General features: G+C 37.2%; 1 protein-coding gene and 1 pseudogene across 1 annotated transcript; one reads left to right on the top strand and one right to left on the bottom strand.

Annotated features, from left to right (window-relative positions):
- On the bottom strand, positions 2431 to 5793 carry LOC108661100 (annotated as a pseudogene).
- LOC18611738 (probable cinnamyl alcohol dehydrogenase 9) lies at positions 17391 to 22807 on the top strand. Its single transcript, XM_007048153.2, has 5 exons — positions 17391 to 17570; positions 18742 to 18855; positions 20962 to 21475; positions 21766 to 21919; positions 22360 to 22807. Exons 1-5 carry the CDS (start codon positions 17473 to 17475, stop codon positions 22557 to 22559), a joined length of 1080 nt encoding a protein of 359 aa, XP_007048215.2. The 5' UTR covers positions 17391 to 17472; the 3' UTR covers positions 22560 to 22807.

Here is a 23965-nt window from a genome sequence, read left to right as displayed (position 1 = left end):
TGCGGGTCCGGGAACCCGATCGCCAGATACGGATGTGAAAACTCACTAAAAATTAAATTAGGAGTCGCCACCAATCTTTTTTAATAGGTGCGATTGGCCACCTATTGACTCGATTCTAATCGATGAAAACTTAAATTAATTTTAAGCCCACCGAAAAGAACCTTAAACTGGTTTACGATTTTCTAGATCTAGGTTCGGGAGTACGGTTACGTCCGGGGAAGGATTAGCACCCTCGGGACGCTCGTTCCATGAACGGTTACATTTTTAGATTATCCTATTGGACTTTAATTTTTAATTTTACTATATTTTCTTAATTATTATTTTTTTATTTTATCTCCTATTTAACCTAAAATGGAATGCAAATGGGTGGCAAGATGAAATGCATGACATGAGATAAAAATGCCGGACGAATAACCTTTTATCGATGATATTTTCTCGAATCCGCCCATCATACTGGTGGGACTCGGGATATTCTCTCACCTAGGGAATTATCCGAGAAACTAGCCTTCGCAAATTCGACGAATAACTCCCGTCATTGGGGTCATCGTACGTTTTCTTTTTAAAATAATATTTTTATGCATAATGAACCTAATTCGAGCAAAAGCCTTTTATTAAAGATGGTTCTCGAGCCCTCCCATCATTTCCTTTCCCACAACCGACGGGACTCCCTCAAGCTTCCTATCTTCTCCACTGATCGGGACACCTATCTAGATCTCCTTTCACTCTCTCTCCCTGCCAATCGACTTTGCCCTCCTCTCATTACGCATTTTTTGATTTTTTGGTATCTCTTTTCTTTGATTTTTTTTTGGGTTGTGGATCGTTGTGGTTTTTCGGCTGCTAGGAAACTTAGGGAATTTTTTTCGTTTTCTGTAGGTTCCCCCCGTTGGCAATTGCTACAGTGCCCCTCCCCTTTATACCTGGTTCCTGAGCACTGAGGGGGGCACGTTCCACTACCCTACCAGACGTAAATTTTTCGCGTCTGGCAGAGTAAGGGAGGTGCCTGACAGGGTGCGGACGTACCTCTCTCCCTTCTTTTTTCATTTCTTCTTTATTTTTTAATTTTTATTATATTTTTTTAATTCATTTTTTTGTTTATGATTTTAGTGTCTACAGCTGCCCCTCTTTGCGCATTTCGAAAATTCGAAATAGTGCAAAAACGTAGACATTGTATTTGACTAAATTCTTTATTTCTCTTACCAATTTTTTTTACATGAATTCCTCAAAACTGAGGCATTACGACTTTTAAAAAATGAACTCCTCAAAACTGAGGCCACGAGACTTTTAAAATGAACTCCTCAAAACTGAGGCAATGAGACTTTTAAAATGAACTCCTCAAAATTGAGGCAACGAGACTTTAAAAATGAACTCCTCAAAACTGAGGCAGCGTAACCTTTTAAAATGAACTCCTCAAAATTGAGGCAACGAGACTTTAAAATGAACTCCTCAAAGTTGAGGCACCAAGACTTTAAAAATGAACTCCTTAAAATTGAGGCAACGAGACTTTAAAATGAACTCCTCAAAATTGAGGCAACGAGACTTTAAAATGAACTCCTCAAAACTGAGGCAACGCAACCTTTTTTTCTTTTTTGGAATGGTGAAAAATAATCAACTCCTCATCTAAAGTTCTATGATTTTAAAGATGAACTTCCCTTTTTTTCAATTGTTTTAAAATTCATCTTCATCAGTTTCCTTTTTTGGGTGTTTTAGAGCCTTTTCTTTGATCAATGGGGGATGAATCGATCACGCTTTCGATCTCTCGTCTTCCCCAATTCATTGCTCATAACTGTTTTCTTCCTCTATCATATGCATGATCCAATCATTCTTCACATTTTTACTGTGCTCCATTCTATTACTAATTCCATTTCTTTCTTTCTTTTCTTAGCCTTTTCTCTTTTCTTACATTACTAGACTCCATTTCATTTCCTGTCAATTACGATCCTTTTTCAAAATATGGCAAACATTTCTTACTTTATCATGCTCTTTATTAAGTATCATTCCAATTTTATGACAAATGTAGTGCAATGTACTCATATCTCCTCTCTTGGCAGAATAGAAATGATGGCATTGTTGGGAGCAGAAAGGCTACTTTTCATTAGAAAAAAGGGAAGTTTCTACAATCAAGCATAATGACAATGAACAGGGGAAATTTGATTAATTCAAAAGGGATACGGTTCTTTCTTAATGACTGTTTCGATAGATATTAACAGTAGTCTCAAAATTTTATCCTGAAATAGGCACATTTGTCAGCTCCCTTGTCTTTTGCATGAACATCTCGGATCATGATCTTCACTTTTTTTGTGTTAAGCTTTTGTAGTATTTGCATCTCTTTCGTGTCTAGACCACTTTTTCGGGTTTTCACCCTAAACACATATCCCAGATTCAAGCTGCCTTTTCAGGTTTTCAACTTGAAAATTTTTTTCTCTTTTTTTTTTATGCAAAATATTTCTTGACTGCATCGACATTCACCAGGTTGGAAAACTCTCTTCCGTCCATCTCCGCCAAAATTAGTGCTCCTCTTGAAAAAGCTTTCTTCACCACAAATGGTCCCTCCCAATTCGGTGTCCATTTCCCGCGAGGATCATGCTGATTTGGGAGAATTCTTTTCAATACTAATTCTCCTTCTTGTAACTGTCGAGGATGTGCCTTCTTGTCATATGCCCTCATCATTCTCTTTTGATATAACTGCCCATGGCAAAATGCCATCAACCTTTTTTCTTCTATGAGATTCAATTGCTCATAACGAGCACTAACCCATTCGGCTTCTTCCAACTGTACTTCTTTAAAGACCCGGAGGGAAGGAATTTCTATTTCAATTGACAAAAATGCTTCCATCCCATACACCAAAGAGAACGGTGTAGCTCCCGTGGAAGTTCGGACTGTTGTACGATAAGCATACAAAGCAAACGGTAACTTTTCATGCCAATCTTTGTATACATTTGTCATCTTTTCAATTATCCTTTTGATGTTCTTGTTGGCTACTTATACCGCTCCATTCATCTTTGGGCGATAAGGCGTTGAATTGTGATGCTTGATCTTGAACTTGGCACAAACCTCTTTCATCATCGAACCATTGAGGTTACTAGCGTTATCCGTGATGATCTTTTTCGGGAGACTATAGCGGCATATTATTTCTTTTTGGATGAACTTGCATACCACTTTCTGGATCACATTGGCATAAGATGTTGCTTCTACCCATTTAGTGAAGTAGTCAATTGCCACCAGAATAAACCGATGCCCATTTGATGCCTTCGGGGTTATCAACCCAATCACATCCATGCCCCACATTGAGAATGGCCATGGTGATGTCAACACATGCAGTGAATTAGCAGGGGTGTGGATTCTGTCTGTATATATCTGACACTTGTGACACTTTCGAGCGAAATCTATACAATCCGTTTCCAACGTGAGCCAGTAATACCCTACTCTCATGACCTGTCTTGCCAACTTATGTCCACTTGCATGTGCGCCACAAATTCCTTCGTGAACTTCCTCAACTATTCTCCGAGCTTCGGTTGAATCCACGCATCTCAAAAGCGTTTGATCCCTACTTCTCTTGTATAAGATGTTCCCATCCAAGAAGAAATTCATTGCCAACCTTCTAATGGTTTTCTTATCATTTTCTGAGCTTTGATCCGGGTACTGCTGAAATTTGAGATAATGCACAATATCATGGTACCACGGTTTCCCGTCTTTTTCTTCTTCTACACTGGAGCAGTGTGCGGGGAACTCTCGAAGATTAATCATGATGGGTTGAATCTTGACATTGGTACCAACTTTGAACATTGCCGCCAGCGTGGCTAATGCATCGGCCATTTGGTTCTCCTCTCGGGGCAAATGGGTGAAGCAAATTTTATCAAAATTTTCAATCAGCTTTGAAACATACTTGTGATATCGGACTAACTTCGAGTCACGTGTCTCTCATTCTCCCCGCAACTGATAAATAACCAAAGCAGAGTCCCCATACACTTCCAAAATATGAATTTTCCTCTCAATTGCTGCCTGAAGACCCATGACACAAGCTTCATATTCAGCCACATTATTGGCGCAATAGAAGTTGAGTTTAGCTATGACGGGGTAATGATCTCTTTCTGGTGACACTAACACGACCCCGATGCCATGCCCCAAGGCATTCGAAGCTCCGTCGAAAAACATCTTCCAATTCCCTTTCTCCGATTTCTCCCCACTTGTTTGGCATATTGACATCAAGTCCTCATCCGGAAACTCAAACTCCATTGGTTCATAATCCTTTTCCACCCTTTCTGCAAGGAAATCCGCGATTGCACTTCCTTTGATAGCTTTTTGGGACACATACACAATATCATATTCAAACAATAACACTTGCCATCTTGCCAATCTACCTGATAAGGAGGGTTTCTTGAAGATGTATTTAATAGGATCCAACTTTGCAATGAGCCAAGTGATATGATATAGCATGTACTGCCTGAGTCGATGCGCCGTCCATGCTAAAGCACAACACATCTTTTCCAACGAGGAATACTTGGACTCATATTTAGTGAACTTTTTACTCAAGTAATAAACTACCCTTTCTTTCTTACCAGTTTCATCATGCTGTCCTAACACACATCCCATGGATCCTTCGTTTACCGTCAGGTATAAAAGGAGGGGTCTCCCGACCACAGGTGGTACCAATACTGGCGGACTCAACAGATATTCTTTAACCTTGTCAAAAGCAACTTGACACTCTTCATTCCATGCCCCAGGATTATGTTTGTGAAGGAGTTTGAAGATCGGGTCACATTTGAGTGTGAGCTGTGATATGAACCGGGCTATATAATTTAATCTTCCCAAAAATCCTCTAACTTCTTTTTACGTTTTGGGAGGAGACAAATCACGGATTGCTTGAACCTTATCCGGGTCAACTTCTATTCCTCTTTCACTGACGATGAAACCCAGTAGCTTTCCTGAAGTGACTCCAAAAGTGCACTTTGCCGGATTTAATCTAAGTTGAAATTTTCGTAACCTCTTGAATAATCTTTCAAGATTGGTCGCATGGTCCTCTGTTTTGCGAGCTTTTACAATCATATCATCCACATACACCTTAACCTCTCTGTGCATTATATCATGGAAGAGAGTCACCATAGCTCGCTGATAAGTTGCCCCGGCATTCTTCAAACCAAATGGCATTACCTTATAACAAAAGGTCCCCCACATAATTATGAAGGTAGTTTTCTCTCTATCCTCTGATGCCATCTTGATTTGGTTATACCCTGAAAAGCCATCCATAAAGGAAAACATGGAATGGCGGGCAGTATTATCAACAAGGGTGTCAATGTGGGGAAAAAGAAAATTATCTTTTGGACTAGCTCTATTTAAGTCTCGATAATCCACACACATTCTCACTTTCCTATCTTTCTTAGGTACTGGGACAATATTTGCAACCCATTTAGGGTACTTAGCTACTTCCAAAAATCCTGCATCGAATTGCTTTTTTACCTCTTCTTTAATTTTCAACAGCATTTCAGGTTTCATTCTTCTCAACTTTTGCTTAATCGGTTTGCATTCAGGTTTTAAAGACAGTTTATGGGCTACAATGTCTGTATTGAGTCCTGACATATCTTGATAGGACCATGCAAACACATCTACATATTCATGGAGTAGCTTTATTAGTTTTTCTTTTTCCATTGGCACCAACGTCATACCAATTCTAACTTCTTTCTTATTTTCTTCATTTCCCAAATTAATCGTTTCAAGTGTCTCTTGATATGGGACAATTTGTCTCCCCTCTTGTTCTACTAGTCTTAACAAGTCCGGAGTTAAATCATAATCCTCCATGTTTTCTGTATCCTGAAGTTCACTGACACTTGCACCTTTTTCAAAATTAACTTTAAAACCACTGTCATTATCATCTTCGCATTCATTATTTGGAATCTTGGAAGGTAAAGGGAATTGAAATATGTAGAGTTATTGTATAGGTAAACAGTTAAAATAAAGGGACGAAATGACACAAATGGAAATGGTTAATCATGAAAAGAAATATGAGAAATGCACTACGCATGTCAATTTATTAAAATGATAAATGATAAAAAGCCCAATACACAAAATTTCAATGCTTTTGGGCATAAGCACGGATGTTTAGTTTGCATTACTTTGAAATTGAATCACAAGTGACTGGTAAACTCATGGTGGTCCAACTGCTCAACTTTAGATTCGATGGCCCGAGGTATGTAGTAAGAATCCCATCCACATTTCTTGACTGTTCTTCACCTTCCTCCGTTGCACATATTGATAAATCAGAAAAGGCTTCCCCCAAAGCTGACATTGATTCTCGGCTCCCAACGGTGAGTGATTCAGGAAAGATGCAACCTCCAAATCGAAATGTCTCGTAGAGATGAGGATATGTCATTCCTTGAATTTCCAAATCATGCCCCTTAAAGCGAGCCAACCTTTTCTTTCTTCTTTCAGCTATCATTTCTTCTCTTTCCTTCTTAGTTGGCTTATACCCCAGGCCAAACCTTTCTTCATTTTTGGTAGCACGTATGGGCCTTCTAATTCCTTGTAGTTCTCTTTCCAGTCCTACCCCCGCTCGGTATCTTTTCCCTACTATCTGACTGACAGCCATCTTGGTGGTTTTGGAAAGCTTCGGAATAGGCGGTGTGGTTCCTTCTCTAACATATGTGGTGTTAACAAACTCGAAGGATCGAAAGGAACATTCAGGCACTTCTTCTGTCGCTTCCACGTAAGGAGTATCGGCTAGCTTGCCCATGAGTAAGTCCTCTTCCCCGTTAACACAGACAATCTTCCCTTCCACGATGAACTTGACCTTTTGATGAAGAGATGAAGGTATGGCCCTAGCCATATGGATCCAAGGTCTTCCCAACAAATAATTGAATGAAGGAGCGATATCCATAACCTGGAATTCAATGGTAAAGGTACACGGGCCAATTTTTACCGGTATCTCAATGTCCCCTACTACTTCTCTCATTGTTTCGTCGAAGGCTCTCACGATCATCTGACTCTTTCGCATGTAGGACATGTTGATGGGTAAACAGGCCAAGGTCTTCATGGGCATCACATTTAAGGATGATCCGTTGTCAAGCAGTACTTTTGCGACGATACAACAGTTACACTTGGTAGTGATATGCAAGGCTTTGTAATTTTCTCTTCCTCCAGAAAGGATTTCTTCATCGCTAAAGGATATTATGTTACCCACCGAAATGTTCCCAACGATGTAGTCCAAATTTTCAACTGAGATATCGTGATCCACATATGCTTGGTTTAGAATCCTCATCAAAGAGTTCCTATGTGGTTCCGAGCTAAGGAGCAAAGATAGTAGTGAAATACGAGCGGGCAACCTGTTCAATTGCTCGACCACATTGTACTCACTATGTTTGATGAACTTGAGGAACTTGACAGCTTATTTTTTCGTCACCGGTCCTTTTGGGTCTTCTATCGATTTCGAAGGTTGTACCTTTTTTTCTCTCGGACTTTGTTCTTTTTCCTTTTCTTTCTCATTCTTGAGATTCTCCAATGCTTTCGATGAATAGCAACGTCCGCTACGGGTAATCCCTCTAACACCAGTTATATTTGCAACATTATCTTGAGATTCAGCTATATATTTTTTCGCTTTTGAAACTTGTACACTGCAGTTGTAGTTCCATAGGATAGCTTTGTTCTCTTTATAGGGGAAGGGTTTAGGGACTTTGATGATCATCTTGGCATGGGTTCTGTTCTCCACAAACTCTCCTCTTGGTTCATAGAAAATGGTTAAAGGTTTTATCTTCATTGGGTGAGTGGACTCCTTAGATATCATGTTTACTGCTGATTCTGAAGCTTCCATATAAAACTCAATCCTTGATTCGTCCATCATTCTTTGCACTTCCTTCCGAAAAGAATTACAATCCTGGATTAAATGCCCCACACATCTTTTGTGATACAAGCAACATAGTCTTTGGACATCTTCTGAGTCATTCACATTAGGACATTCCAGCCAAACCTTGAGCATATTGGCTTTTACCAAGGCTTCAAATACTTTCTCCATAGGGGTTTTCACTTCTCGAATGTTCCTTTTAACATACACCTCCCTTTCAATTGCATTTACCCCTGCCCCAGCATGATTCGACAGTGGGTTGTTGTTAACATTCTGTTTCGGCTTTTTTTTCAAAGTTTAGGATTCCTGCCTTGATCAACCCTTGCACCTTATGCTTGAATGCTGTGCAATTCTCAATCGAGTGACCTTCGATTCCATAATGATAATCACAGTGGGCGAAAGTGTCATACCATCTCGAGAATGGAGGTTTTAATGGCTCTATGTATAAAGGTGCCACCAGATGGTTTGCAACTAACTGAGTGAAGAGTTCAGCATATGGGATTGGGATTGGGTCAAACTGCACTTTTTCTTGCTTGTTCCGCCATCCTCTTATTCACCGGTAGTATGATTGTTTGAAGGTGTTGTTTGTTGTGTGGTTGAAGCTGTAACAAGTGTGGAAATAAGTGGGTGAATATTTGTGGGGTAAGGTGTCCGTTGGATGGGAGTATATGGGTACAGGTTAGGAAAGGCATTTGTCATGGATGGGTATAGGTATGGGCTTTGTGAAGTGTTGTTCACAGCTAGGTAATAGGGGTGTGGTGGGTATGGCTGGTAAGGGTTGTATATTCCTCCTTGGTGTTGTCTTGAAGTGATGGCTTGGGCTTCTCCCTCTTTCCTCTTAAAAGTTCCCCATTTCCTTGTGTTTGCTGTATCACCTCCTTCGATCTTCTCTTGCTTAATGGAAATTTCTATCATTTCTCCTGAAATCACCATATCAGCAAAATTCTTTATGGCACTGCCAACCAATCGTTGATAGTAAGGGGCTCGCAAGGTGTTAACAAAAATTACAGTGGTCTCTTTCTCAGTCAATGGTGGTTGAACTTGAGAGGCCACATTCCTCTATCTTTGAGCGTATTCTTTGAAGCTTTCAGTGGGTTTCTTCTCCATGTTTTGTAAAGAAAGGCGATCCAGAGCCATATATCTGTAACATGCTTATATTGAGCTACAAACGCCCGAGCAAGGTCTTTCCACGTATGGATTCGATTGCGGTCCAGTTGGACATACCACTTTGCTGCAGCACCAATAAGGCTATCTTGGAAGCAATGTATTAAGAGTTTGTCATCATGAGCATATGCGACCATCCTTCTACAATACATGGTAATGTGTGTGACCGGGCACTTAGTTCTATCATACTTCTCAAAGTCTGAAACTTTGAATTTTTGGGGTATAACCACATCTGGAACAAGACAGAGCTCAATTGCATCCATAGAACAATACATCCCCATTCCTTCTATCATGCGCAGTATTTCCTCAAAAAGGTCAAATTTCTGATGGGTATCGGGATTATCCTTCGATTCAACGGATCCACATTTGAGCTTCTCTTGTTCCTTTGGATCATCCAGATCAGGTACGGAGATGGGATCTGAAGGACTGGCCCCTCCAATTGGCCTTTGTTGAGCATAAGTCGGTGGTGGCCCTATTGGCATCCAAAAAAATGGATATTGACCCATTGATGGCATGGGAATAGACGCATTCCTTGCAGGTGGTGGTGTAAATCCTGGTGGATACATAGGGTCTGTATTGGTTTCTGTCTGTTGAACGTCTTCTGGTGTACCAGAACTCCCTACCGCTCTTTTTCCTTTATCTGTAGATATTAACTCTAAAATTTTTGATAACTGACCCATGATTTCTTCTTGCTTCTTCTCAATCTTATCCATCCTCTCTGAATGCTCATCCCCCATAATCTTAAAACGGGCTCTTGTATTGTATCCGTGGAGAATTTATTTTTCTGAAATTTTGTTCTATTGGTTCAAAGAATAAGTTAGAAATTTATGTTGAGTGCATTATTATTTATTACTCTTATTTAAATCATGCATTATGATGCAAATGAAATGTATTGAAAAGAAAAAATAGGAAAAATATTGGCCATCCAACATTTACCATAAGAAAATCCGTATTCATAAAACTTAAATATCCTATTACATCACCGTCTAAAACCATTGCATAACTATCAAAAGGAAAAATCGACTTTGTCATATTGGTCCCTAACCATCCTAAGGTGATCGATCAACCACTCACTCAATTCATTCTTGGGAAGGATCTCTCACCTGAGTTCTTCGATCTTGTCTGCCATCACTCGAGCTCTAAACGCCACTTCTCTCATCTATCTCAATATCCATCGCATCTCAGCTTCTTTCCTTTGAAGGCTTTGTGTGCACGAATCATTTCTTTCCCTCATTTGGAAATATTTTTGCCTTACAGCTTCGTATTGTGCCTTGTAACCCTCCATGGCAGTTTCCAACAAGTCGCAGTCATTTTTCAACTCTTGGATGATTTGTTCTTGTCTTCGTACCTCGTGCTGCAAAGCATTGTTGGCACTTTGGAGTTCTTGCATTCTGGCTAACAGAGAAGAATTTGCCTCGCTCACTTCCTCAAACTTGCTTTGCCACTCATCCAGTTCTTCCAAAACCATCCGTACCTTTCTTGCCGTTTCTTTCTTTACTTCTTCTAGCTCATCCTCATGTCTCCGTTTCATATTCATCATCTCCTTTTCAAGTCTCTTTCTTGTCAACTCACTCTCCAGCAGGACATCTTGAGGTTCTAGGTTTATTGGATGTTTTGATGGATTTTTCGGGGGGCATATGACGTCTTTCACCCTTTGGTTGTGCCAAATATGATACCCTGTGGTGACTTCATCAGTAACCCTTCCCTGATCCACTCGGCAAGTTTTCTTCCAATCTTGTGCAATTTCCTCAATTTTCTTTAGCGTTTTTGGCTCTCTATATGTAAACTCTAACTGGTCGAGCTGGTGAGTCATGGGCACGAATTGTTCAGATCCGAACTGTCTCCATACCATTATCGGGGCATAGTTGATGGCTCCCCATGGTCCCATCAGTGGTACCCACGGCTTGTCTCCACATTTATACATTACTTGCATTCATGGCATCCATGGAGCTCTCCAAGTCACTTCAATGCTCATTAACCTCCGGAGCCTTGTGACCCACTCTTCTTTCCTCTTACAGTCGGGCCATTCGCTTTCGCATAACTCAAAGATAGGACAACTCGCAGATAGATAAAGCTTTCAAAATTTACTCTCTTTGCATTCGAAGTGGCTTTTGATCCATATGGTTAGGAGTTGAGCACATCCGATGAATCGTCATTCGCCTTTGCGTTGACAGAAATTCAAGGATCTGAAGGTTTCAACTAAGATGGATGGGGCCAAGTTGATGCTCCTTGTCACCTGATTAAAGAAGTCTATGACTGACACCTCCACATGACCTAGAACTTTCGGCAAGACCACTAAGCCATAGATCGCCATTGCGAAAGCTAGGAGACCTTGTTCATCCTCCATGTGTTTTTTAATATATCCGTTCAAGAAACTCCACGGAAGGCATTCTGTGTCTCATTTCTTCTTCAAATGCTGATCCACTTCTACCGTAGTCATTCTTGACAACTTGGCCAACTTCCGCCTATGTCCCGTCTTCTGGGCCCTTCAATAGATCTTATCAAGCTGCATGTGATCTATCCGAAACAGAGAGGAGTACTCTTCTATGGTAGGGGTCATGTCCACCTTGTTAAAGACAAAGCAAAGGTATGAGGGATCCCAAAACTGGACAATGGCTCGGAGCATCTGGTCATCAACAGGTACATATAGGAGCCATGCAATGTGTCCATACTTGTTTTGAAAATTATCTCGGTGAGCACGTCTCCATTGTTCCCAAATTCCTACCATCTCTGTGAAGTCATTCTACCGAAGGTCCAAGTGAACTCTCTCGAGTAAAGTTGGGACATGTCCTTGGGTCAAACAGTCTCCTTTTTCTTGTTGGATCTGCCCCATCTGTAACTCTATCTCATAGTCATTTCTGTATATGTTAAGCGGACCTGCCGATGACGATGCCATGGATGTAACCGGGATCTCTTAGGTTGGATGTTGTGTAGCCAATATTTCTCCTATATGCAATTACAATGCATGCAAATGAACATGTAACATGCACATGACAAGCAAAATAAACTTAAGTTAGTATGGTAAAAAGAAAGAATGGAATGTTAAAAATAATGAGAGAATAATAAACAATATCATGGGTATTATTGTCTACTCCATGATACTTTATTATCTCGTGGCATAATTTAAAATAGAGGGAGTGGAAGAAATTCCTTCATGTGTACCTATTTATAGGGTATATTCTCACGGGGTATGGCCCTACCTAGGGTTAAGCTGCTCTCGGTACTCTATATGCTGAGCAGGGTTTATAAACAGAGCTAAGGTTCCCAAATTGTTCCTCATTGTCATCCACACAAACTAGTAAGGCACCCCGGTCCTCACCCATTACAAGCTTCAAACGGACTAGGTTCAATTTGAGTGGGAGTCTTCACTAGCCCATACGGAGGTTATCACCTCACGAGAGCGTAGCTACTAAACTCCCTCCTAAAAAGGACATAACCCGGGTGGAGGGTTTATGCATGAATGCAAAATGTGCTGTGTGTGTGAAGGAAACCATCGAGTTTGGAGTAACAATCTCACATCCCTCTATCCTAAATCCTCTCCATTATTAAAAGCAATAAAGTAATAAATACGAAATAAACTAATGCACCTAACAAAATATGCAGAACAAATCATTAACACTAAGGAAATATTGAATCATTTAAAGCCTTGGATAATCTATTATTATTTAATGGTTTGACTCTCGGTAAATCCCTAGTGGAGTCGTCATCTGTCGTAACGTGCGGGTCCGGAAACCCAACCGCTAGACACGGATGTGAAAACTCACTAAAAATTAAATTAGGAGTCGCCACCAATCTTTTGTAATAGGTGTGATTGGCCACCTATTGACTCGATTCTAATCGATGAAAACTTATATTAATTTTAAGTCCATCGAAAAGAACCTTAAACTGGTCTATGATTTTTTAGATCTAGGTTCGGGAGTACGGTTACGTCCGGGGAAGGATTAGCACCCTTGGGACGCCCGTTCCATGAACGGTACCATTTTTAGATTATCCTATTGGGCTTTAATTTTTAATTTCACTATATTTTTTTAATTATTATTCTTTTATTTTATCTCCTATTTAACCTAAAATGGAATGCAAATGGGTCGCAAGATGAAATGCATGGCGTGAGATAAAAATGCCGGACGAATAACCTTTTATCGAGGATATTTTCCCGAATCTGCCCATCATACTGGTGGGACTCGGGATATTCTCTCACCTAGGGAATTATCCGAGAAACTAGCCTTCGCAAATTCGACGAATAACTCCCGTCATCGGGGTCATCGTACGTTTTCTTTTTAAAATAATATTTTTATGCATAATGAACCTAATTCGGGCAAAAGCCTGTTATTAAAGATGGTTCTCGAGCCCTCCCATCATACTGGTGGGACCCGAGAATATCTTTTCACTTAGGGAACTTTTCGAGAAATACCCGCCTTCGCAAGATCCTCGGAAGATCCCATCATCGAGGCTTAAACCCGAAAACAGAAATATTTATATGCAATAATATGCATGATGCAATATATATATATATACATACCATGCCAATACAATTGTCCATTTTTATTATCAATTATTACTTTCATTTTATTTGATTTTTTATTATCATATTTTCTATTCTTATTTCTTTACATTTTTTGTTCTAAGTTCTTATGTTTTTCATTCATAATTAGACAAATTGTTTATAATTCTATGTTATTTTAGTGAATAAAAATTTTATATTTATTTTTTTTATTATACTATTTATTATTTTTTTATATCTTTATATTTTTATATTTTTATATTTTTATATTTTTATTATTATTGTATTTAATAATTTTTGTATAGTCGAATTCTTTATTTATTAAAATTTCGGGATCTTGAAATCGAGGCCCTCCCCTCGTACTGGTGGAGCCTTTGATTCGGATTCCGAACCTGGGGAATATAAGCCCGAGATTACGACTTCTCGCGTCCCGACCAACCATCCCATCATCGGTATCGTTTACTTGTAGTTAATGTAATGATATATTATATATTTTTTTATTTTTCTTCTTAAAGAGTTAACTTTCTAATATAGATTCTCATACTTATTTTATTATAATTATTTCAATATTTAATCTATTAGTTTCTAATTCATGATTTAATCTATATATGAATCTTTAGCCTACCATTTATTTCATTCATTTATGTATTATTATTGTTTTATTATTTTTATTCTTGTTATATTTGTTCTCTAAATCTAACACTATAAATATATTTTATTTAGCAATCTATTTTTGTTTTGCATATATGCTTTATTTATTTAAGTGCAAATATTCTTTTCATTTTTAAACATCTTTATTACTACGTGTACATATATATATATATTATATTTTTCAATGGGTATTTTATTTTAATATTTGTGTAGTTTAGAATATCAAGTTAAGACTATTAAATCTAGATCATACCTATTTAAACATTAATCCTAAAACTCAATATAATAAATCAACCTAAATCACCCAACAAAATTTTAAAAAAAAATGAAAAGGTTTACCTTTGTGGGTCAAGTGGACCCAAGCTGTCAAGCTGACCCGCGGCCCGTTCCCAAAGCACTGTCCGACCTGGCTCAAGGTGGATCGGGCTGACCCGAAAAGCTTGTAAGCCTGCCTCAAGAATTTAGCCCCCTGGTGCCCAAAACGGTACCGTTTCAAGCTTTTTTTTTCTTAATTGTTTACAACCCTTTCCCGAAACGGCGTCGTTTGAGCCTAAATCTGAGTATAAAAGCACCCTTTCTCCTTCAGATCTTCATTTTCTGCCCCCATTTTCTCTCTCTATCGCCAGACTCTCTCTTCCCTCTCTAAAAATCTCACCTTTCTCTTAAACGTCACCCGCCGGCTTCCTCACAACTGAACCTCCCTTCGTCGGCGTTCTCTCCCCTACCTTGCTGTGGGTTGCCTTTCGCCGGATCTGGTGGCACGATGGTCGGCAGCACCAACAACCGGCGATCCCTCGGGCTTCCTTGCATCTTCCTTTCGCCGGCGGTAGCAAGACCCCAACCTTTCTTTCTTCGTCCGGCAGTGAACCCACACACCAGATCTCCTTTCCCACAACCGGCGGGACTCCCTCAAGCTTCCTATCTTCTCCTTCGATCGGGACACCTATCCAGATCTCCTTTCACTTTCTCTCCCTGCCAATCGACTTTCCCCTCCTCTCATTACGCATTTTTTTATTTTTTGGTATCTCTTTTCTCTGATTTTTTTTTTGTTGTGGATTGTTGTGGTTTTTCGGCTGCTAGGAAACTTAGGGAATTTTTTTCGTTTTCTGTAGGTTCCCCCCCGTTGGCGATTGCTACAATGCCCCTCCCCTTTATACCCGGTTCCTGGGCACTCGGGGGGGCACGTTCCACTACCCTGCCAGATGGGAATTTTTCGTGTCTGGCAGGGTGAGGGAGGTGCCTGGTAGGGTGCGTCCGCACCCTGCCAGTCGTACCTCTCTCCCCTTTTTTTCATTTCTTCTTTATTTTTTAATTTTTATTATATTTTTTTAATTCATTTTTTTTTGTTTATGATTTTAGTGTCTACATGGATCCAAGATCATCCCAACAAACATACCCTAATCTTATTTAATTGGATTAGATAATGAGGGTACTCAATAGAAAAGTATCTATTACCCTCCCTAAAAACAATACATATTGATTTAAGGTAGACAAAAAAGCAACAGACCAGTTTCTTCTAATTTTGTATTATTTTTCATCATGTGACATTGATCATAACTTTTGCATTTAAAGATATTTTTTCAAATGTCATTTTTTGAAAAGACATAAATTTTTATACGAAAAATCACTCACAATCCTATAGTCATATTATATCATATTATATGACATAACTTTTTAATTGATATGACTTTTTAATAGTCACAACTTTTTATACGAAAGAATATAGCTTTTTATTTATAAATTTTCATAAAAAAATGTAATTTTTCTTTTGAAATACACCATCATCTAATATTTTACTCCCAATTTTGTAACTAATTGATGGGTTTTTCTTAGTTTGTTCCTAAAACTACACACTCAATCAATATAATTAGATCATATTCATATGCATCATTTAGGACATGAATAATTTTATTTACAAAAGTACAAAAATACTTGGTAATGTATGACCCAATAATACTTCGTAAAGTTATTTTTCAAAAAAAATATTTGGTAAAATTTATATATATATATATATATATATTTGGAGAAGGAGATTCAAACTCTACTCATTTTGAGGAGAAAGTCATACACTAACTACTGAGTTAAATATTTGAGTGTAAAATATTTGATAAAGTTATTATTATAAGCAGAAATTATTTTCATTCAATAAATTAAAATCCTCAAATTGCCTGTCAATTGTTACATTTCATGTAAAAATATTATTTTAAAAAATGTTAATAGATGTCTTATTAAGATAATATTCATAATTAATGTACCATCTCTCTTAAAATTTGATAAGAATGGTGTATTAAATACAAAATTTGTTTTTGAAAATAAAATCTTTAAAACCAACAATAGTTAGCATGGGCAAAAATAAAAAAATAATTTAAAAATGGTAGACTAAAAGTTTTTTAGACCTCCAATAAGACTTGTGAAAATTGGTAGATCTGTCAGCAATAGTAAGCCTTCAAAGCTGCATTTAAGTTTTCAGCTGCCTCCTTTATCTAGATAGTAAATGATATTAATGGCCATTCCTACAAGGTAAGCCAATAATTGAATAACAGAAGGAAAAGGAAAAGGTTAGATGGCTTTGCTGGCCTTCGTAAACATGCTAGCTAGACCCATCAGAATTTTCCTGCCCACTGAAGGTGATTCTATAGAAATGGGAAATATTAATATGTGGTACACCTGCTAAAACAGTAACATTTATAGAAAAAATTGTGATTAATATATTAATTTTTAACATTTAAATATTTAGTTTATTGATTGATTCATAATTTTGTTGATTAAAAAACAAAATTTGAATTCTCTTTTTTCAAGTACAAAAAATATATTAATTTTTTAAAAAATTTTAATCAAAATTGTAATTTAATGAAAAAATATTTTTTAAAAATAAAATGTTAAAGTAGGTGAAATATTTGTCTAATAGATCCATAAATAGTCATCATGGTGTTTAATTTATTTATGAGTACGAGCCTAGTAGCCTACTATTGTGTTTGCTTGGTAATAAGTCCTACAGAAACAACGACCATCCATAGAAATATTTTAATTATTTTTAATTAGTAACTATAAGCATTCATTAATTAAAATTTAAAAGTATATTTACATTCCAGAGTTCGATTTAATCTAATCGTTAACATTTAATTTTCAATTCAAAAAATATATTTTTTTTAAAAAACATAAAAGGCAGGGAAAAGGGAGCACGTAAACAGATTTAAAGCAGCCATTGTGCACCACGTAGGCTATGACTCCTCTATATATTTCTCCCATGAGCGATGTGGTTTGCACCCATCAAAACTCACTCAAGCAAAAGTGAAAGAGCACTGAAAAAAAAAGAGAGCAAAAGGGGATGTCAAAATCATCAGAAGAAGAGCACCCACAAAAAGCTTTGGGTTGGGCTGCCAGAGATAGCTCTGGAACCCTCTCCCCTTTCCATTTCTCCAGAAGGTATACTACCTATTCCATTACCTCTTCTTCCTGGCAAAAGTATTTTTCTTTGTTTTTCTTTTTAATCTTTTTTTGTTTGCTAATTTTGTCTCATTTTCCTCTTTCTCAATGTACTCTTGGCTAGTGTTCACGTGTGTGTCGTGGTTGCTTAAGATTTCCGCAGTAAATATAAACTTGACTGATGAAAAGATTATGTAAAGATGAAGCTTTTGGATTATTTAATAAATAGGTCCAGCATCAGTGGTTTATATTATTATTTTACATTTATTAAATTGATTTGTATCTTGGCCAATATAAAATTTTATTTGTACACGTTTGATCATGTAAACAGATAAAACAAAATGGAAAAATCATGTAAACAGATGGGTCAATGAAGTAGCTCACGAATTGGCCAAGCGTGGAGACAATGGAGGGATCTTTCTCCTGATTTTCTTACTTTAGTAGCTCATCAAAGTGTAAACTTTTTTCTTCTCTCTATATAAAAAAAGAACCCTTTTTCTTCAGCAGTAATAGACGGTGATAAAGTTTTTACAAAAAGAAAAAATAAACCCTCCTGGGTTTTGTCCAATAATTGATGAAATATCTATTTTACCTTGAAGAAGAAGGAAAAAAAAAAACTATTTTGGCTCATATTCTTTGGTACATCTATTCTGCCTCATTTATGACTATAACATGCGGTGTCCGACCGGTTGTTATCAGCCTGTAATGTAACTTTATTTATTGTGTCAAAGTTTTCTGTAATGTGGTCAAATCATAACTGTCACTAATAAATGTTGGCATTGTTTGTTGAAATTTCTTGAAAATGAAATTATAGAAGAGGATTTACTAAATAATTATAATCCAAAGGTTGGGAAACAAAAATGATAGTTTATTTGTAAATAGTACAAAATTTAAAGGCAAAGATTTAATGTCTCACATTGGACTATTTGGACTGCTACTTTTTCAGACTTTTTACCATTTCTCTTACAAAATTAACTAATATAGTATTAATTCCGTAGTGAAACGACATTAAAATATCTAAGCTCAAGTCATTATTAGTGAGTTTTTATTTGTCACATTTTTATCCAATGTGAGAAGAGGTATCATATTGACAAATTGATTTATTCAATCTTTACTTATTTCTAATTTTGGTGAGGATGGTTGTTGCAATTTTTGTTTCAATTTTTTGCAGGGAAAATGGTGATGATGATGTCACCGTAAAAATTCTTTACTGTGGAGTTTGCCACTCAGACCTGCATACTGTTAGAAATGACTGGGGTTTCACTCGATATCCTGTTGTTCCTGGGTATGATACTTATCTCATATTAGCATGTATATTCCCTAGATGATGATGTCTCTTTGTATTTCTATGGTTTGTAGATTATGCTGCAAATGCATAGCCAACCAAACAATTTAGCTGTTAATGTCTTGGATGTGGTGAGGCGTATTCTGTTCTGATGTATGGCTAGATGATTATGTATTATTTCTGATAGAGCACAGCCGAGCATAAGTAAGCTTTGTGCTACTTGACTACCAACTTACAAAATGACTGGTGCTTGTCTTTGTATTAGCTAATATCTTGTAAAGAAGATAGTACATCCTCCTTGTTATATCTTATATATTTGTGGCTGAACTGTTACCTTTCTAGGATTTTCATTTCTGTATTACCCTGTACTAACTACGAAGAATTTGGCCCATTCAGACTTCTCTACTAAAATGTCATAGTTAGCATCCAAAAGATTTTCTCTGATATTATACATTGCTATATGTTTCATTTCCTATGACTCCATTGATTTCATATATTTCTTGTTTTCTGCAGTTCAAACTGCCTTTTTCATTTGGAGTAACTCAGCACATCTAAGTTTTTAGGTAGAGCTTTTTCATAGTAGTAGCATTTTCTTACTTGAGATAGAACATTATGAATATATTTAAATGTTAAATTCCAGGAATAAGGAGATTCCATGGTACCAAAAATTTGCATTCCATAAGACTTGAGATTCAGAAATTTCAGAAGTCATGTAGATTGTCATAGTTATGGCCATTGAGGTTCACATCTATAGACCATCCTTAGAGTTTATGCAATTAGCTACTAACCATTTTGATGGACTTAATAAACTGACTGAGCATATGATCTTGACTAGAGCATGGTGGAAGATTATAGCTTATATAGCCAATCCTACATATTGTTATTTTTGAAGTTAAAAACCAACTTTTATGGCTGCAAAATTAGAAAGATGACCTAACCATCAGTTGCTTGGATCCTTTCTTGTGCTGTGAATTCAAAACTGTACAGATTGAGGTTCTTCGAATGAGAACTACTCTAAATTTGCTTAACCATAAAGAGATTAAACCATCAAACATGAGCTAAACTATGTCATTGTTGACTATATAAAGACATTCCATTGTAGTATTTGACCATTCTAAAACTTTTGTTAGCATAATTAAACACAGAAAAATTAACTTTCAACTAACTATTGATTATTCCACTGGATTAAGGAGCTCACCATTTGCATGCAGTTGCAAACTACAACGGTGCAGGTACTCGAAAACTCTTTGAATGTAAAGAAAGGGTAGACCTTATGCATTTTCGGTTTGCAGCTTTTGAGGTGTCTTGATCATTTATTGTAACCAGAGGTTTCTATATACACTTTAGGTTTATGTAACTCCTGGGCATATTTATCAGGCTGCATATTTAACTAGTGAGGTTTTGTTTTCTAGGACTCGGGTAAAGCATTATACTAGATGTTATATTCTTTTATATAGACAGGATAAGAGCTGGTTATCAGTTACTTTATCCATTGAGATTATCGTTTCTTTAAGATTATTAATATTTTGGTTTCCAATTCCTCAACTAAGAGACCTCAATATATATCCAGCTTATTGTTGCAAAGAATGCATTTACTGGTCCAGACAGTTACGTTTTGGTAGTAGAGTGCTAAATGACCAGTAGGTGATCAATTATTCTTCCCAAGTTTTAAACTCCCATTTCACCGAATACCTTTAATGATGGGTCTAATGCCAGGTAAATGTTCCTGGACTGGCATAAGTGAGTGGATATTCTGGTCTTAAAAGCGGCCACTTGATGTAAATGTGCTGATATCTTGGTTGCTTAGAGCAATTCCTGGGAACTTGTTTAGACTTATTAACCTACCCATACATTACTGACTTGCTTTAATATCATCTCTAAATTGTTGGATATTGCATAAGAATAATATCCATCTAACTAATATTGTGAATGTTTGTATATTTTTTTTCTTCTTTTGAAATAGTGAGAACTGATTTGAAACTGTTCAATTGAGTAGCTAAGTAAATCATTTGTGGAAGACAGTAGTATGGTCTGGTCAACATTATTATCTTCCAAGAACAATTGCAGCAACCTAAATAAATAATGCATGCTGTTGTTGCTCTGCAGGCATGAGATTGTTGGTGTTGCAACAAAAGTGGGGAATAATGTGACAAAATTCAAAGCAGGTGACAGGGTTGGCGTTGGGGTTATGGTTGGCTCCTGCAAGACATGTGAATGCTGTCAGCAGGACCTGGAGAACTACTGCCCTCGTGTGATATTTACCTATAACTCTCATAATCCGGATGGGACAATAAATTATGGTGGTTATTCAGATATGATCGTGGTTGACCAGCGCTATGTGGTTCGCTTTCCTGATAACTTGCCGATGGATGCGGGTGCACCACTATTATGTGCTGGGATCACAGTGTACAGCCCTATGAAATATTATGGAATGACTGATGCAGGCAAGCATTTGGGCATTGCAGGCCTTGGTGGGCTTGGTCATGTTGCTGTGAAGATTGCTAAGGCCTTTGGGTTGAAAGTTACTGTCATTAGTAGCTCCCCATCAAAGGAGTCTGAAGCAATCAATAGACTTGGTGCTGACTCATTCCTTGTTTCCAGTGATCCTTCAAAAATGAAGGTATGTGAGAAATTAATTTTGAGAATTAGTTGAACTAACATGCTCTTGATTCCTGAGTTTGACTTTGAACAATTTAATCATGACCGATCACTGAATCAAGTTGCGTTCTGAACTGCCTTTCAACTTTTGGCAGGCCCTAAAAATAGTATTGCAGTTCATAGGATTGGATGTGTCAAGATTATGCTTCTGCTTAATATTGCTTGATTGTACAAAAATCAGCACCCTGAGTTAAGTTAGAAAGCACTTTGATGATTATATATTGTAATCTTGTTTGTGTGTACTCTTTGCAGTCAGCTATTGGTACCATGGACTATATCATTGACACAGTGTCTGCAGTTCATCCCCTGCTTCCACTGCTTACTCTGCTGAAGGTGAATGGAAAACTGGTCACTGTGGGATTGCCCAATAAATCACTTGAATTGCCTATTTTTCCATTAGTTTTGGGTAAGCCTCCTTTGTGGGACTCGGAAGTTATGATATGTGTTTAACATGCAATTTGTGTGTCAAATTTTAGGTTCTACCCTTTAACACTCCCTCTATCCTTAATATGAAACAAAAAGTATTTCTCTATTTAAGATCAGTAAAGGGGGAAATAGAAAATATGATGATAGGTTCGAGAATCTCTCAGGTTATCGATTGTAAAGGCATGATAATAGGTCTAAAATTTTCTCCTGTTCAAAAGTGGGTAAATTCTCTTGTGAGTTCAACTTTTGCTTTTTAGTTTAACTGAAAACATTTACGAAAAGAAGTTTAAAGCCATAGGTAAGAATATTAATATATAATTTCTATAATGGAAGCTTCCATATCATGTCAAGATGATATCCTGGTTGACTGCTGTGAACTTGCCTTGAATTCCAGCCAGTTTCTAACTATTTGGTTTACAGGACGGAAGCTTATTGGAGGAAGCGATGCTGGAGGGATGAAAGAAACACAGGAGATGCTAGACTTTTGTGCCAAGCACAATATCAGTGCAGACATTGAGCTGATCCGGATGGACGATATCAACACAGCAATGGAAAGGCTTGCCAAATCTGATGTCAGATACCGTTTTGTGATTGATGTGGCAAATTCCTTGTCACAGTAGGTTCATTGCTAACTGGCGAGCCCAGATATTATAATAAGTTCAATGATTATGCTCTAGTATACTTTATAGAAGTTAATGCAGAGGAGAAAACAGATGAATCTTTGATGACTTGGAGTTATGTTGGTTCCCTGCATCTATGCCCTTTCAATTGTTTTATGCTGCTGGGAATCTAATTCATGTAATGCTATTGCAATCAATATATATATATGGTATTGCATTTTACTTCCTGTAATACTCCTTTTGACTTTTACAGTGTTGCCCTCGCTAGGGTTGAACCCATGACTCATGATCCCAGCACCAGCGCTATAGTATAATATTAAGCATATATGAAATGTTTTTCTGCTGTTTGCTTGCTGCTGTCCATTCTTGGACTGTTGCTTGATAGAATCTTTATCTTGTTGTGTCCGTTATTTTTGGAGTCTTATCAAAAAATATTCTTGCCTAGCTATGGAATCTGGCTCTAGCATTAAGTTTTCTACGATTACCTTGATAGCAATCGCTTTGAAGAGTGAAGCTTTTCTTTGAGTAACAACAATTGAGTTGCTACCTTTCCTCAGTTGCCTAGCTACTGGGACATGATAATAAAAATTCTCTGGGGAATTGATAAAAACAAGGACTCAAAAGGTTTAAAGGCCACCAACAATAGCATTCAATCTTAATTAGCAAATTTCCTGCCACCTAACATTCGATCAAACAAAATTTCCTACCCATCCTTGTGTTAGTTCCATGCAAGATATTCTATACTAAAACCGTCATTAAGGTTCATCCTTCATGCACAATGGCACCGTCCTTAACCAAATTGACTTGCTTCTACCTGACCTTTCTTCAAGTCATCAGTATTGTAAATTTTCAAACCTTTGCTTTGCTGACCCATTCATCCTACTATAGGGTTCATCTCTCTTCCTTTAAATCGGATATACTACCACATACAGAGGCCCTGCCTGAAGAGCAGCGTTATAGCTTCATCGAAAGGGCTCAAGAATTTTGAAACCACCAACAGAGATTGCTAATATAATCTTGCTTTGACGCTACTGAATACGAGAAATCAGATTGGCAATCGTCGACAGTTTTCCAAAACTTTCTAGGCAAAAAGCTTGAAAACCAGGATATTTATTAATGATATAAAATAGGTTACTCCTATAGTCATTTTCTTTTAATATTTAACTAAACACTCTGATTTTTTAATATTTACTTTATTAATTGATACATGATTTTCTTGTTTAAAAAATAAAGTTCATATCTTTTTTTTCCAATTCAAATAAGAAAAAACTAATCGTTGTGTGTGAGGAAATTAATAAAATAAAAATTAAAACTTTTGTTCGAATTTTTGTTCTATTTTCATTACATCGTAGCTATTTAATAGACAGAATTCGCTAAATTTATACTAAGAACTAACCAAAAGAATG

The sequence above is a fragment of the Theobroma cacao genome, chromosome 1, assembly GCF_000208745.1.
Source record: "Theobroma cacao cultivar B97-61/B2 chromosome 1, Criollo_cocoa_genome_V2, whole genome shotgun sequence".
NCBI classification, from domain to species: domain Eukaryota; kingdom Viridiplantae; phylum Streptophyta; class Magnoliopsida; order Malvales; family Malvaceae; genus Theobroma; species Theobroma cacao.
This window is presented reverse-complemented; position numbering and strand designations above follow the sequence as displayed.